The 17,106-nt window shown below is 30.1% G+C and overlaps 1 protein-coding gene and 1 long non-coding RNA gene across 3 annotated transcripts; one reads left to right on the top strand and one right to left on the bottom strand.

Moving 5' to 3' along the window:
* Positions 1 to 742: 742 nt before the first annotated feature.
* LOC138179136 (uncharacterized) lies at positions 743 to 10,649 on the bottom strand. The gene is made up of 3 exons (XR_011172934.1): positions 10,300 to 10,649; positions 3,080 to 3,190; positions 743 to 2,859 (listed from the first exon to the last, which is right to left on the bottom strand). It is a non-coding gene; the product is annotated as an uncharacterized LOC138179136 (long non-coding RNA).
* Positions 10,650 to 10,712: 63 nt separating this feature from the next.
* On the top strand, positions 10,713 to 15,920 carry LOC138179127 (uncharacterized). Of its 2 annotated transcripts, none has more exons than XM_069111582.1 (6): positions 10,713 to 10,871; positions 11,496 to 11,699; positions 12,260 to 12,889; positions 13,842 to 13,881; positions 15,580 to 15,633; positions 15,721 to 15,920. In XM_069111582.1, exons 1-6 carry the CDS (start codon positions 10,790 to 10,792, stop codon positions 15,728 to 15,730), a joined length of 1,020 nt encoding a protein of 339 aa, XP_068967683.1. In that variant the 5' UTR covers positions 10,713 to 10,789; the 3' UTR covers positions 15,731 to 15,920. The 2 variants fall into 2 exon arrangements, with proteins under 2 accessions (XP_068967683.1, XP_068967682.1); XM_069111581.1 differs by having other exon boundaries at positions 13,794 to 13,881.
* Positions 15,921 to 17,106: the final 1,186 nt, after the last annotated feature.

Below are 17,106 nucleotides of genomic sequence, written 5' to 3'. Positions count from 1 at the left end.
ATTTAAATCCCACAATTAAAGAAATTTGATAAAACATGTAAATAAAAAATTCTTTAAGAAATCATTAATAATATAGTTTTCTTTCAAAAATTTTTTTTTTGTACTATTCACCAGGTTTCTGGAAATATTTGATATAAGAACTATAACGATATAGTGCAGGAAAATTTGTGAGCTTCGTAACTTCATTCGGTAACTAAATATTTAAGCGTAGCTATCAGACGTTCTTCTGCAGATATAGTTTCTCGTGTTACAGTGTTCTTTTTCTCGATACAAGAAAATGAAATAAAAATTTTTTTGTACATTGTGTGTGGATAATTTTAAAAATATTTTAATCATATTTATCAAACATTTCTGTAATGGTCATATGTAAGAATATTCTTTCTTTTGCTTTTCATCTCATTATTTTCTTTTTAATTTTCTCCTATTGCATAGAAAGATATTGGAATACCATTTACTTATCTTAAAATTGCGATTAAGTGTAAGTAGGTAACATGATACATATTGAGACTGCCTCATCTGGTTTCGAGTCATGTGGCGAGGCCGAGACTTTCACTATGTCTAGGGTACTTTACCGTGAGTCGTCTATATATTTTCGGTTACTTAATTACGTTGTATATTAGAAAATTCGAATAGATACACATACGTGACACTATTTCATATTATGCAGAATTTTATTGCAATTGTGAATACTACACGCACGCGCGCGCGCACACACACACACACACACACACACACACACACACACACTATTCTTTCTATATTGGTTAAATTTCTTTGTACACCACCGCTTTTGGATATTAATAGTATGAAATTGCTAACTAACATAATATTGGTAATTAATATATAACATAAATCTAACATATAATATTGATAATTAATTCGATTATTCGCTATCGAAAATGGAATATGCAATAAAGTTAAAGAATCATTCAATTTTCGTCGAAAAATTGTCAATCTTCGTACTATTGTAACTTCCTCCTTCAATAAGTTCATCTTTCTCGAAGATGCTTTCAGAAGGTTGCGTAGTCCGACTTGTTCTTCCTGTATGTATATTTAGTGTGTGGGTATACATGCCTATATATACATACACTAAATGTATGTATATACGCACACTAAACATACGCACTAAATTTATATGTATATACATACATATATTACCGCATAGAAGTACGCGAAAACTTTGATAAATTTGTTTTAATAATAATTAATTCAGTAGGCTATAAATATTTAAATCTGTTCGGGAATGTAATTTTTATTTTGTTATTCAGCAAGTTTCTTTGCAATAAGCCTACATTCGGCACTTAGTGAAAAGTCGTTTGTTAGAGGCCGGTCATTGTTCGGTTCTATGCTAGCGAAGTATCATAAAGTCGCATCCCAAAGGATCTTCTGGAATCCAGATGCTCGGTTCCGAGCCTAACGGTTCTCGGTACTTCGTAGTGTCGAGTCTTGACCTAGCGGGATCATCCTGTTGCCAAGCCGCTGCGCCGTTCACCAGCGGTCAGCTCCTTCACCCCTGCTCCAAGGACATATCTTGCCACGACTGCACTGCAACGAGGTGAATAAGGGTTGGTCGCTTTTAGGTACAAGTTAGTCGCTTTTCGAACATCACTAGTTTTTTTTCGTCTATCACTCGTCGTTATTTCGTTAGTCAGTTAGTCTTCGTAGTTAATCACATCTTTAATTAGTTAGCAGTTCTAATTTGTTTGTTGAAAATACATAGATTTTATTCTTCGATACCAAGTAATTCGTTGAGAAGGTTTTTTATTAAACTGCACACCACGCGCAAATTTCAACAAACTTTGAACCATCCGTTTCTATCGACCACGGGGAATAAAGAAAATTATATGTATGTTAAAATAATCAACAATAGCAGGTAAATTTATTTTTACAATTAAATACGCGATTTATTAATAAGTCGGTCGATTATTTATACAATTGTTCGAAATAATGTTATTAATCGTACGAGCTATCGTACTAGCTCTTGTATGATGTATTGCGTATCGAAGAATGAAATTTGTATATCTTTGTTGTAGAATTATATTCATGTTCTATTTTTGAGTAGGCATTATCTTCTCTTGTTTTTATTTCTATAATCTTTATAACCATACATTAAATTGTATAATTTTGTAACTAAATTAAGTTTTATCAATTCGTCGCTTTAGTTCTTAACTGTTCTGTTTTCACTAACTCCTAAACTGAGAAGACTGAGTTTGAAATTTATGAAGATTAATATTATTGTTTGGAGGTAGAATTTGAAAAAACTGAATGTTGCTTTCTATCTAAGATGTTGCGTTTTAAACTAAATTTTCATCGTATTATCGTGAATTTGTATTTTTTATGTGTATAAGACATACGTGGATTTGTTAATTACATTTCTCGAAAAATTAAGTTAAAACAGTTATGAACTAGGGTAACAGTCTGTCTACATTTCGTTTAAAAATAAAAAATAGTATTAAATTAACAATTAAATAATACTAAATGCATGTAGTCTCGCTTTTCGTACAATTTTGCAAGGTACATATGTAAATGGAAAATGCAGCAACGCTTGAAAAAATAAAAAACGTCTGCCGTCGGTAACATTTGAAAAACACAAGATGTCGATTGACGTCTCTGGAAGTCAATGTATTAAATTAATGTTACGTTATTATGAACATGCATATTAGTATATTTATCTGCCCCATTGTATTCAACATAATTTTATTTCACCTCGTTCATCCTTCCAAACTTCGAACTTACGTATAATTTATTCGATCCTGATTTAGTCGATCGTCTATTTCGTATTATGCAGTGTCGTATATATTGTTATCGACGTTCAAGCTCAAGTGACAATTAACTGCGTTTACAACTTTTCTCACTCTCCTATAAATTAAAAAATTCATAGATCATAATTAATCCTCTGTTATAGTACATATCATTCACGATGAATCTTTTCCGAAATTGTATAAAAGAAGTTAAAAAGTTTCTTATCTATTCATTTACCTCCGATACTACATTTTATGGTGAAATGTTTTTTATTTTAAGAGTATATATGATCAATATATAGGATATGTATGATTAAATGAAGTTAGTTTATAATTACATATTTTCCATTATCAATATATTGTCAAGATAGAGCCACAAACGAACTCGACGACAGTTGACCAATCAGGATATAAAATCTCCAGTGATTGTATTGCAATCGGCATGAATCCTAAGAACGCAATATAATATACATATTTCTCTAAAAATAAACAAATGTAAAATAAAAATTTTATATCCGTTGAGTTTGTCGATTCTGCTAATTGGATTTAATATGTATATGTACATAATCCCTATGTAATAATATTTACATACATCCAAATATACTATGTAGATACTTTAAAAGATAGAGGGCATGACAGAACATCTAATGTTTTGCACAATTGGTATTTCAGAATATGAGATTCGAAAACTAGGTGGCAGATCTGTCTTGTACTTTTTCTGTGGTGATATATAAATTCTGCATCTCGTTCGTGTTAGAGTGAAAGGAAATCAAATGACATCAATAATACTATTAATGTATATCTTGATAGCTTATAAAATCTTCTAATTTTCAATTAGTTTATTTTAATTTAGTTACAACTTCTAATTTATTTACATTTGTAAATATAATTATATTTAATATTTCAACTAAGAAGCGCGAACACTAAAAAGGAGGCAAGTTATATTTTGAAATACTTTATTTTAAAAGTTACTTCATAATATTGTCGTAGTACAATATAAACGTGAAAAATTAAAATAACTTAAAATCTTGCAAGATGGAAACATAAAATTATGTATGCTTAGATATAATGAAATAGCTATTGTTAGATATAATGAGCATGTAAGAAAATTTTAGTTGTAATGTATGATATTTATTTTTCTTTTTAAGTACTATATCAGTATATACTAAAAATTTGTGATTTTTTATCATCGAAGCATTAGCCTTGTAAAGATTTCTTCTAAACATTAAAAAATTGATTAAGATAATACAAAAATGGCAATAATAGCAAAACAATTATAAATAATATTTGGATCAATATTAATAATTTCATTGTCTAAGGATACGTAAAGATATGTATATATTCGCCAGTTGAATTCAAGGTTATAACGTTATAACACAATGATTATTCACTATGAGAGACTCGTAAAAAGTATACCTGGTGCGTTAATATAGTAACAGAAGGTTCTTTAAAGTATTTTTTATACTTCAGTAACACCTCTGTATTTAATTATTAATGGTAGAATTAGAAAAACAAAAGTAAAGAATATTTAAATAATAGTTGATTCATTCCAATTTTGCTTAAAATCCATTTTATTTTCAATTACTGTATAAAAAAACTTTCTGGTTAATTGACTTATTACTATATATTATTAAATATTATATATTATTGATATAATTGGTATATTCATACGTATGAAGATAATTTTTTTATCATCCAGAAGCGGTCATCCTTTTCAAGTAATAGGATTTCAATACAATTCCGGAATCTACAAGAATAGCAATAGATAGTGACGTATCGGGAAAATAATTATATCCTAGACTGAAATAAAAGCTTTCTTGACAAGTTCCATTTTGAGGACTGTATGAAATATTTCTTCATGAATAATAACAATATGTGTTTACAAACAACTTAGGAATATACACGCAAACCAATCAAAATGCCAAAAGAATTGAAGACAATTTAGAACTGAGTATACGTAATATATCTATAGAATGAATATTTATATTCATAAATCTTCCTATAATTATTTCAATAATTATAAAATAAGTACAATCAAAAACAATAATTATAAAATTTTTACAGTATTAATCATTTTTTCTTACCTAATGATTTGCAATTAATAGAACTTGAGTTTTTAAAAGTTGAAACTACTATATATAAAATAATATCTATAATAGCGTTAAAGTGATAATTCTTATTTTATCGATTCCATCCTGGAATAATTACGAATGAAGCAATTTTTGTAGGCAATAGGTACGTAAAATTTAACATATTATATAAATTAAACCCATTTAACACATAATACGTACTTTCATATTTTTCATATGATGAATAAACACTACATATGAATAAACATTAGAAGCAAAACATCTATGACAGATACTTGAACAAAGATATAATGATATCGAAAGGAGATTTCTACGGTATAGTTCAGATTTCGATGACTTATTTAGAGGCAATTTTGAAGCAATATCCAAAAAGGCGTTAATAACAAATTTGTGTGTTATTTAAATAACGAATTAAAAATAATTGACTCTAGAAGGTTGTTATGTTTTACATAATCATCGACACATATTGTTTATAATAATTACCAACGAATTTCATACACGCTTAAAAATTCTAGGTTTTTCCAACAAATTTCTTTATATTCATTGTTTCAAGTCATCTAATAAAGGACGTGACTCAGGTATCCAGAGTGTTTTGTTTTTCTTGAAAATTCTAAGTACTGAATTCAGAATTTCTTTTCTCGTATTCCAAGGATAAGTATCGTTTTGTATTTCTTTTTTTTTTTTGTAGAATTTGATTGTTTTTTATTTCTTGTTTAATTTAATATAATAGTGTTAAATATACATATTGATATAATTGCATGTTTATTAAATATATACACTGATAATTTCTCCTAATTTATACTTATAAGTATAAATCAAAAGGGGTACAAAAGTTCATATTTAAAACAAACATTTACAGTATATACGCATTTCGTCAATATATTTCGATCACAAAGTTTTAGCCCTTGCTTGCAATTTGTCTTTATTGAAATATTTATTAATTATTAATTACAACTTAATTAAAGTTGTATTAAAAAGTACTTACCATTATTTTTAAAATTTCCTAAAAAAAAAAGTACTAATCGTATGTATGGAATTTTTTAAATATAAGGAACTCTTTCTTTCTTGAACTAAACATATCGTGTAATTATTAATGAAAATTTAATCGCATGACCTATGACGCTTGTAAAATTTCCATCCTGTTATATTCGTTCAAAAGTTATAAATTCTGAAAATATCAAGAAACAAGTTACAGGAATGGGACAAATATACAATGAGAGAACAAAAACGCAAACTACAATTCTCGTCACACAGTTGAAAAATGTGTAGCTAAATATTGTTACTGCTCAGAATCGTAGAAGCTTGTCAGTTTGAAATATCAATAAAACTCTAAGCAGGCTGCGCAAATGTATTTGCGTTATAGTCTAAATTCATCGATGACAAATAAATTATAAGTGTGCTAGCTTAAAATTTGTAGCAGTTTGTTTACTGAGCTGTCGGGAATATTGACACAGTAATTTCGACACCCACGTTCGAAACCTTCTTATTTCATTTTCCTCAACTATTAGGAACATATATTTAAAGAGCGTGTTAATAAAATACTTAACGGTGTATAAGAGGAAGAAATATTTGACTAATAACAGCTTTATGTAACGCGATTATTTACATCATATTTTAACACTGAATTATTTCCAATAAAATACACTTATTTCATGCTTATGCGGTATGCAATAGCGTAGGTAATTGTTTTAAGTGATTCGTTCTGCTGGCGGACGTCATCCGATGTGGCTATATTACCGGTAATTTAGAAAATCCCCGACCGTGGGTGAAACGACTAATTTACTAGTTGTCTCTCTAATTGCATATCGGTATATGCCGCGCATATTATGCTGTACATTGCATATCAGTGTCAGTGAACAAACTAGTAAACTTTGTATCAGATTCAGCTTCCAAGAATTTTGTTTCCATATAGGAAAACAATTAGTATCTTACCAATAGCACATTTGGTAGAATTAACACGGAAAGTGAATATATCGTATAATGTGTACAATTGTCTTTTTTAATCATTACCAATCGTATGTTACCTTTCCTGAGAAGGGAATATGAGTTTTAATATGAATCTCTGATTAAAATAAATAAAATTCATGTATAAAATATAAAAATATATGTATGTTGATTTTGTTGCTGAAATAATTATTATAACACTTGTGATGAGCATTCATAAACTTAATGGTAATGGAGCTATGAATTATAAAGCGAAGAGTAACAAAAAACGATGTTTCTTGTAAATTATAATATTATATCTTCTTATGTTGTTATGCCTTTATACGAATTAAAATACATTTTTTTAATTTTCGTTATCGCCGTGAAAAGTGACGATTTAAGAATTTCCTTATCTTTTTGCAGATGAAGTCAATAAATTAAGAGTCCAAATTAATTAAAAAGGATAAACTAAAACACTCTATACTGTTAATTATTCGTACGTTGCTAAATTTACTTTTAGGACATTTTTAGTTGAAAAATTCATTGAACTTTTAAATATATAATTTTAACTTCCAACAAACAACACCAACCAATGATGCAGTTTCTGCTACTTTGTAGAGATAGTTTCAGATTATTGTGACGTCGATAGACGTGACGCGAAATAGCCGATGAACTCGTCTTTTTTAGATTCTTGACATAGGTCACTTTCACAATCATGGCATATATCTAATTGCTCGACTATTTACTATTTATTAAGACTTAACACTATTTAAGTATGCATGTTTATTCCTAAGAAATAAAAATAATTAATCGAATAATAATTAATAATGTTGTAGCTTCCTACACGCAACCATTCATCATTCAGTCGTGCATTCTTGTACTTGAATGAATATATAAATGCAAAAAGTGGAATTGACCAGTCACGATGCACATCGGAAAATGATTTATGAGATTGTGGAAAAGTACGAACGCTGAGTATAAATACGAATTAAACGGTGTGATCGCGTGAATCACAATTATAGTTAGGGGCAATCAGATTTTTTCTACGCTTGTAGATTAACGAAACAACAATTTATTATTATTTTTATTCAAGTAGCATTTCAAAGCTGCGATAAATCTCTTGGAAAGATATTTCATCAAAGAGTGCATATTAAAAAAAAAAAAAAAATTACATGAACCGTCACAGATGCCAAATTGTGCCATACTTAATAAAACATTTAAAGATATAAAAATTACTGAAACGTTTTTAGTTACTTTCCAGAAACTTTTACCCCTTTCAATCTTTATTGAGAAATGTGTTCATCGAATTCTTTACTATTCATAGATATCTCTATAGGCCAAGGTTATGAAAGATTAAGATTCTAAAACAATCAACAGGAAGAACATGATGCGATTACTTGGCTGATAGCTTTTAAACTTCTACGATTCGTACGAATCACATGAAACAGTGATCTCACCATTTTGCTTAAGAATCTCCATAAATTATCAATCAGGTAGACACGAATCAAAAAGAACCGCAGCTGTAGATGTACAATTTACAGTTTTCCTAGTATCTTATTTGACTATCTCTGTATATCATCAAAATGAACACAAATTACATTGTTGTTCATAGAAGGGGAAAAGTTCGTTCCTGTGAATTAAGAAGTTGCGCAAGTATTTTCTTTGTATTGTATTATTATTGCATCATTGTGTTATTTTTATTTCTTTTATTTATTTGGTATTATTCTGTATTCTGTTCCTTAAATGTATTAGAACTTTTATTTTTTTAATATAAAATATTCTACCTTTAAAATCTGGCTAATCGTGATTATTTAAACTAAATAAAATTGTTTACTATATTATTCTGCATTCATGTTCCGATTTATATTTATTGGAAGCACATTTCGTCGAACTGAATTTTAAAAATAGTAACGTGTAAATCATCAAATATTTTCTTAGTTAACAATTCCGAAATCGAGTTATTTCTTGCAAATTATAATTTTGTAAAAATACGCTCTTAACACGAAAGAGATAAATCGTGACACAAACAGTTATAAAAACGATTATGATACTGTAAAAAACATATTTATTGCATTCATGTAGCGCATTTATGTGAATCATACGTTTATTTAGTATTCTGTCCTTCTCGAGGTCCTCTATACCGTTTACTCATTTTAATATCTATTTCTACATGAGAATGTTTATCTGCCTGTTTATGCTTCTGTATATACGTTTTTCTTTGAAAATAACATCGTAACTTGCGTATTTGAAGCACATAAAATTAATAACAAGCGTTTATCGAACAACCACGGTATTCCAATTCAGATAACAAATACTGAAACAAAGCCGTTGTAACTTCTAATGATCGTTGCTACGAGTCATTGAATTGAATCGATTTCAACCTTTACACATAATAATGACGAATTTATCATCAAGATTGGAATATTCGATTATTCTCTTTTGTAATATTTCATTATTCCACTGTAACTGATATGATGATAAATACAATGTACGACAAAGTCGAGATATAGGAAGCAAGAATCGGTAAAACTAACGTAAGTACTAGATCTAGATCCAGATCTACATAATCGTTAGATTACTAGACCTTTTCCAGTGATCTATGAATATGTATATACAGGTAATCATTGATTACGATCGAATAAATTATCTACTACGATACATCTTACATCTACATGATTGTAGATTATACATCTACTACGATGTTTCGAAAGTGTCTAACTATTAAATTTATATAACTTAATTCAATTATTATCATTATCTTCTAACATTCTTTTTATCATTACTTGCAACAATTATTTGCAAACAATATTATTATTTGGGACATATTTATTTTATCGTTATGTTAAAAAACATCGTTTATTTGAAAACAGTGATCGTTTGCTATTGCATCCAACATCTCGCGAGATAACGATACTCAATTCGACCTTGAGTATTAGAATAAAATGCAATCCTTATTAATTAAAAGAAAAAAAAGAAGTTGTTAACAACTATTGTCAGTATATGCATATATGAAGTAAGTCTCTACATCGTAATTTTACATTTTTTCTTAGAAAGGATTATATGAACTTTAAAGACCCATACGAACGTGGATACTAGTTTTCAATCATTTCTGCTCACTTCACAGATATTTTAATTCGAACTTATTACGCAATCGAAATAATGGCAAACTCAAGAGTTTTAAATGGAAAATAAAAGGCAATTTTTGTACGTTTTATTTAAAGAGTAATATATGTCAAGACAGGAGAAATTACTAAATCTTTGTCAAAATCACAAGAGAACGTAAGGAGAATTGTCGTCTGTTTCTATGACAGAAAGTTATTTGACAAGTAAAAAGATTCATGTATACTTGACGTATATTATCAGTACGCTCTTTTATTACGGAACGTTATATTTTTAGGAGATGTTATTTTTTAACGTCCTTTCTTGATATCTTGACGTAAAAAGTTTATGCTACATTTTATCAAACATAATACGTTCATTAAGGTCAAACATAGTCTAACTGCTGATGTTATTTAACGCGTTCGAAGAATCGATAGAATAGTTACTTTTGATTTCACTAATCTGTTTGGCACAACGAGAAGGTTATGTTATCGAGATAGTTCACGCGATGCTTTCAGAAATTCGATATATGCACGTGAACAAACACATTTCACAGGATAGTTTTTAAGATTTGATTATTGGCGTGTATTGTTTCCTGACTCGACACTAATTACATTTCTCTCAGTATCACCTAACTAACTTACGACCGATTTTGTGATAATCGATAAAGCGATAAACGAGTACACTGAATTCACTTGAAAACAACATTACAGTGCGCATGAACGCGTGAAACTGGAATTCCCACGGAAAAACCAAAAATATGAAGTTGTAATGGTAGTAGGTAAATGGAAAAGGATGGGGAGGAGGCTCATCGCATTACTCGTAATGTTATATAATTGCTTTGAAGTAGTGCGTGTATAAAGATCGATGGCTATAAAAGCAGTAAGATGAAAGATCCGATGCACAGTGTGATCTGAGAGTTTCGAGCTCTCCACAATGAATCACGAAACAACTAGGAGTTTTAGGGGCTTGCTCCTACTTCTCCTTATTACAGTCGTATCGGCTGCACCAGCTACAGGTGAGAAAATATATATTGCATGTTCATATATGCAAACTTCTTAGAGAACCTAACAATAATCTTTTTAAGAAGCTTAATTTTCTATTTTATCCGCATTACATTGTAAAGTCAGTGGAAGCGATATAAACGAGGTTGTTATATCGGTCAAACGTTAAAGTTTACATGTTTGAAAATCTAAGTTAAGTTACTTTAGGGAAGATGAGGTTTTCCAGCCTTATCCAAGACCGTACGACGTTAACTCAGAACTACTTCTTTCTTTCAAATAGGTAGGTCGGCAACAATGAATCTTTGACAGTTGTTGTCACGGGACATGTACAATATACGGCTGCGAGTGCGGTTAAATCAATCGGTGTGTCCGTTTAACCATTTAACGTTTTAATTTACGACTTCACTGTATCGCTTCTACCGGCTGTACGTTGCCTGTATTCTTTTGTTTAATAAAAGGTGTAGAATAATCTGTAGTATTTCAGAGGTTTTACATCATCATTTTGTTCTATATAACATCATGTTATAAAAATTCTGTTTAAGATGAGAAGATGAGAAGTGTTTTATTGTATCATTTTTATCACATATATGGTTGAAATGAAGGTACATAGTAATCGCTTTTTTGTAATAAACCTTTAGAAGAATTATCGACTGCAGTAATATCTTCCAATGATGAGGATACTACTTTATCGACCGAACTTAAGCCTCCTCCTTATCCGCAAAAAGAAGAACAACAGTATATGGTTTTCGTTATAAATATTTTTGGATTGAAAAATGCTAGTGGTGAAACTTCTGAAGAAATGTTTACAAATGAAGTCATCCAACATGTTCCAGAGCTAACAGGTAACTAAAAACGAATTACACTTTACATGAAATATAAAAAAGGAAAAGAAGAAAAGTGTAAAAAATTGATTAACTTAAAGTTTCGTGCATAGCTAACGAAATAGTTTACAAAGTAATAAAACTGTCAAACGCATGTATTGCATTTGATATTGTATGATACATTATATTAACATTACGATGATACGTAATATTAACATTTTATAACATTTAAATTAAATATTAAATATATATATTATCAATTAAACATATAAAATATGTATGTATATTCAACTTTGGAAATGTAGAAGTTAATATTAAGAAATTTTGAATTTAATCATGTATCTCAATTCTTACAAGCATCAATCTTCCAGTTTCATAGTTACCTAAATTATAATCTTACTCTCTGCCATGATATGTGTTAATGATTAATAGAATATTATTCCACGTAAAACAATAATGAACTGATTTACATCTATGAGTTATGATTCTTTGACAGCTATGCACGATAGAAACAATTGAGATATCATATATGTTATGAAGAAAGTAATTACTATGAACTAACTATAATTCAATTAAAATAGATCCATTGGCAACTGTACTACTAATCTTCGAGGTAGACGACAATGAGGAAGACACTGGTGTACCAGTGGATCTGGATGAAGTTGCAGATGAATTAAGAGATAAAGAGGGTTTGAACGTTGAAAAAATGAATAATACCGGTGAAGCCAAACTTATTAAAGTGAAGCTTTATAAAAATGATATAGGAAACTTATATCCATTCAAACCAAAATTAAATGAATTAAGCAAAAGTCGTAAGAGGAGAACATTGTGCGTCAAATGTGGGGGAGGCGGATATCCTGGTGGTGGACTTGGAGGCGGATTCGGAGGTGGTGGCGGATTTGGAGGTGGCGGAGGATTCGGAGGTGGCGGTGGATTAGGTGGTGGAGGAGGAGGATATCCTGGAGGAGGATTCAAAGGTGGCTGCGGTCCTGGAGGATGTGCAGCAGGGGGCTATCCTGGTGGAGGCGGAGGATATCCTGGTGGAGGTGGAGGTGGATATCCTGGTGGAGGTGGAGGTGGATATCCTGGTGGAGGTGGTGGTGGATATCCTGGTGGAGGTGGAGGTGGGTATCCTGGTGGTGGAGGAGGATACCCTGGAGGAGGAGGACATAACGGAGGAGGTTACGGTGGTCATCCCAACAGCGGAGGAGGTAAGATACAATTTAATGTTATTTTATTTTTTTAAACAGTGATTATTTGTGAATTATATAGATCACGTAGATTTAAAATTTCGTTTAACACGTTCGGTGTCTCGTGTAACATACGTTTGTGTGTATCCTTTTTTCTATTATATTTTCGTATTAAAAACATTTGAATATATTGAAGTTTATATTAAACGAATTTAACCAGAACATACATACACAAAAAAATATATTTACTTGATGAAATAATAAAAAATAAAAAATAACATTTAATATCACATTCCATTGTTTCGGTACTATGACAAATCGACAAAAGGCATTAAACCTTAAACGTAACAAATTGATATAGATATTATAAGAATGTAACTATTTATTTTATAAATTATTCAGTAATAAACATTAGCTGTATCACCTGTTACTACAAATATCAATGTTGGTGCAATGTTATTGTATTAACAGACCCCTTTAATAAGGATACACAAAATGATCGCACGATTTGAACTATATTTCAACGTGTTGGAATTGAAACAATAACCAAAAATAACAAATTACCGTTAATCGTAAGAATTAACGATATAGGCTTCAGCTGCTTAGTATTTGAAATTTAACAGGTTCATAATTTGGCAACTTATCAAATAAGCGTTTATTGCAATTGCGTTACTAATGCTTCAGATTTTTATGCATGCGATTTATAACATATTAACAGCATTGTGAGCATACGCGCAATTATATTATGTTGTGGTACAATGGAACACAATGATAAATTATTAATGAAAGCATATGGCATATCATATATACCATATATTTTATATTGTTCTGAAACTATTGCGAAAAGATACAATGCATTTAATGAAGCTATATAACAAAGTAATAACGCATCGCTTCCGCTTCTAACACTGGGTGATTTTTATAGGATATCAAAAAATAGACACTATACCCGTTATTGTTATACCGGTTACAGGCGGTGGATATCCATCTGGCGGCGGTGGTTGCAGCACATGGTACGGTATTAAATTATCTCTTAAAATATTATAGTATCTAAGAATATCAAGAAATAAGAAACAGAGAAGGAAAAATTTCATAATAAGTATTTACCAAATTTACTTGTAACTCATTGAATTTTTCGTCATACTATTATTTTTGCTTATCTCATTCATATTGTTGTTAACTATCATCGACTGTTCATTTGATACTGCTATCTTTTTTTATTGGTAAAAACGATCTTATACCAAAGTTATTGAAATAGGCTTTCCAAATTATACTTTAGATTAGGTTTTTATATAGGATGTTTCAGGGTTTAATGCCAGGTTAATAATTCAGGGATGTGCCAAACTTTATCATAGTATTTTATGGATATAACATAACAAAAATACATAAGTCATTTACAGCCTTATTAAAAGGTTGCAATAGCGATACGAAAGGGAATAATAAGAACACGTTACAGTTACTATGCTATAAATAAGAATATGTTTACAATCAACATGGTCATTGACTGTTAACATTGCATTTCAAAATATTGACTGTTCCTATCGATACAAAACTGACAGCATTAACTTGAATTTATTACACATTTTAGCTTATCTTGATTTTATTTCTTCTCAATGAGCCGTTCACCATACTCATGAGGATTTGTTTGTTTTATTATTCTTGTGTAAAGTTATGCAAATTACATAAAAATCCAATTATTTTTCTTACATTTTGTATTTTTACTATAATTTTTTGAAGAAGCTTCAAATGATTTATGTTTACATAACATTTTCTGTTCGATTATTAAACTTTGGAACAACCTGTATATTTTAAATAAATCAGAAAATAATAGAACATTAAAGAGCAACGAAGAACAATAAAAATTGTAGTGCAGAGAACATTCGACCAGAGAAAATACATCTGAAGATTAATATTTTACGCAAGGTACACCATCATCATTAGCAGATACAAATGAAAGAGGAATATTTCTGCACTGAATAATAATTAGAAAAAAATGCTAGCATAAAACTTTGACAAATGAGTTTCGAAAAAGAAATGACTTTATTGGGTATGCATACGTTTAATTAGAACTTCATTTCACAATTTTCTGCGAACTATTTCTACTTGAGTACATTTGTATACATCGATAAGAGTTTTCAAGGCACGAAGGAGGAGACTGTTTCAATATTTGAAAAGCTACAAACACGATATCCGGTATAGACACTGCGTAAATCTCTTAACTGCCCTTCTTTCTTTGACTTGACAGGAACGTAACGTTGTTTCTACTTTTGTTCTAATTGATGGTAAACCAAGATAATTATTTTAAAACTTGTGTTCAATAAAATTAGGAAATAGTCAAACTTTTCTACGAAAATTCTGACATAATCTCTATAGCATTTTCTATTTTCTATACTTAACTCTTCTAAGAGAACACTAAATATAACAGGATGACGTCTTTCAACAATCCTACTTTGTAAAGTTGACTTTTCGTTTTTAATATATTGTTCTTTAGAACTTCTAACTTTTCTAAGAAGTTTAAATTCAACTTGACTGAACTGAACGAGGCTCCATTTAAACTAAATTATTTTTGTCTGAAAAATAACAAATATGAATTAAAAAATTATATTGCCCATTCTAATGAAAGTTATATTAAAGTAGTAAAAGTTATATTATTATATAATACCATTTTCGAAATATTTGAAATAACATCTTGTGATATTATATTGTTGTAGTGGCGGTGGTGGAAATTCATATGCCACAGCTTCAGCGAAAGCAGGTTCCAGCTGGTATGTATTAAACTTCCATTACTTATTCAATATTATATGTTGCGTTAATTATTTACTGTTGGTTATAACACAATTCTCTATTTTCAGGGGGAAATAAATCAAATAGAATAAACAACGAAGATGTTTTAAGTTATATGCTGCCCAAAATATTCGCAAAAAATTCAACGACTTTTATAACATATACGTGGAATCATATTCAATTAGTTTGTTACAACGTAACGTTCGTCATCTTAATCGCCGATTTATGTAACATGTATCAAGCACCGAATAAATGAAAAAATAGTAAACAGGTTTGCTTTTAATAAAATCTCAGGATTTCCAGGAAATAATCGCAGGTTCTATTCCTGATTGATGTTCATCGTTAAAAGGGGAGAGCGCAACGCGTTAACGAGCATCATTTTACATGCTGTGTGCATTGCACGTTACCTTTAATGCGTGTTGGTCTATTAATTTCTACGATCTACGAGGTACCTGTATTTATGATAATCAGATAATCGATCATCGGTACTGCGAAATCTTTAACTCGACCCTGCGCTGACCTTGAAAGGCTGTTGCCATTCTGGAGGAAAATCTAGTTAGACAAAGAGAAACAGAATTGTTTTTGTTGCTCTGTTAAAACCATAAAGTAGTAGATACCACGTCACGTCACAATAATTAACCCAACAATGATCAAAGAACGAAGTATAATTATTCTGAACAGCTGCAACTTGAGGCAAGATATTGAACCGAGTAGTGATTACTATTACTAATATAATCCGTGATAAAGTGGAAGACCGGTTTAATTACGCCTTCGATACCACGACTCTATATTGAATCTGCGTGAAGACTGGATGAAAATACCTGCTCATTTATGAAACTTCATTTACACGCGAACTATTCGTTTTCGTTTGCTCGAAATGCGGGCGCCATGTACGTCCTTACGTACTTGTACTTATTTGTTCTTTTACATATGTTGCATTAAAGAAAATTATAAATGAGACGGTGAGAAAATTATATCTTTATATCTAGTTTGCTTTGATAGATTTAATATAAATGCGATAGATTATTTAAAAATTTTACCAATATAAAAGAAAAAAAGATAACTTACTACTTCTTCTTCGTCCAGCTCCTGTACAACTTTTATACCGACACTTATACCGTGTTACAAATTTTTACGTTTCTTAAATGATAATTTTCTTTTATGAAGAAACGGTATTTTGAAAAATTGCATCTTTATATTACTCAATAATTAATAAACACAAATATTAATAAACACTTGGTTAATAGTTCACAATTCGCTGCAATTGATAATATAATACGTTCGATAATCAAGACATTAGCGACACGCTATAGTTTCTAAAGGAGTGACATTAACATCTAGATAGCTATTTCAGTACTAAGCATGCAATATACATTTGCACGGCGATAATTAATGTCACACGCAAGGTAAAACAGAGATGAATAATTACACGCGTCGAACGTTGATAGATAGGC

Source organism: Bombus flavifrons, chromosome 4 (assembly GCF_040668555.2).
Source record: "Bombus flavifrons isolate JBK064 chromosome 4, iyBomFlav1_principal, whole genome shotgun sequence".
NCBI classification, from domain to species: domain Eukaryota; kingdom Metazoa; phylum Arthropoda; class Insecta; order Hymenoptera; family Apidae; genus Bombus; species Bombus flavifrons.
The sequence above is the reverse complement of the archived record's forward strand: the minus strand, read 5'-3'. Positions and strand labels throughout refer to the sequence as shown.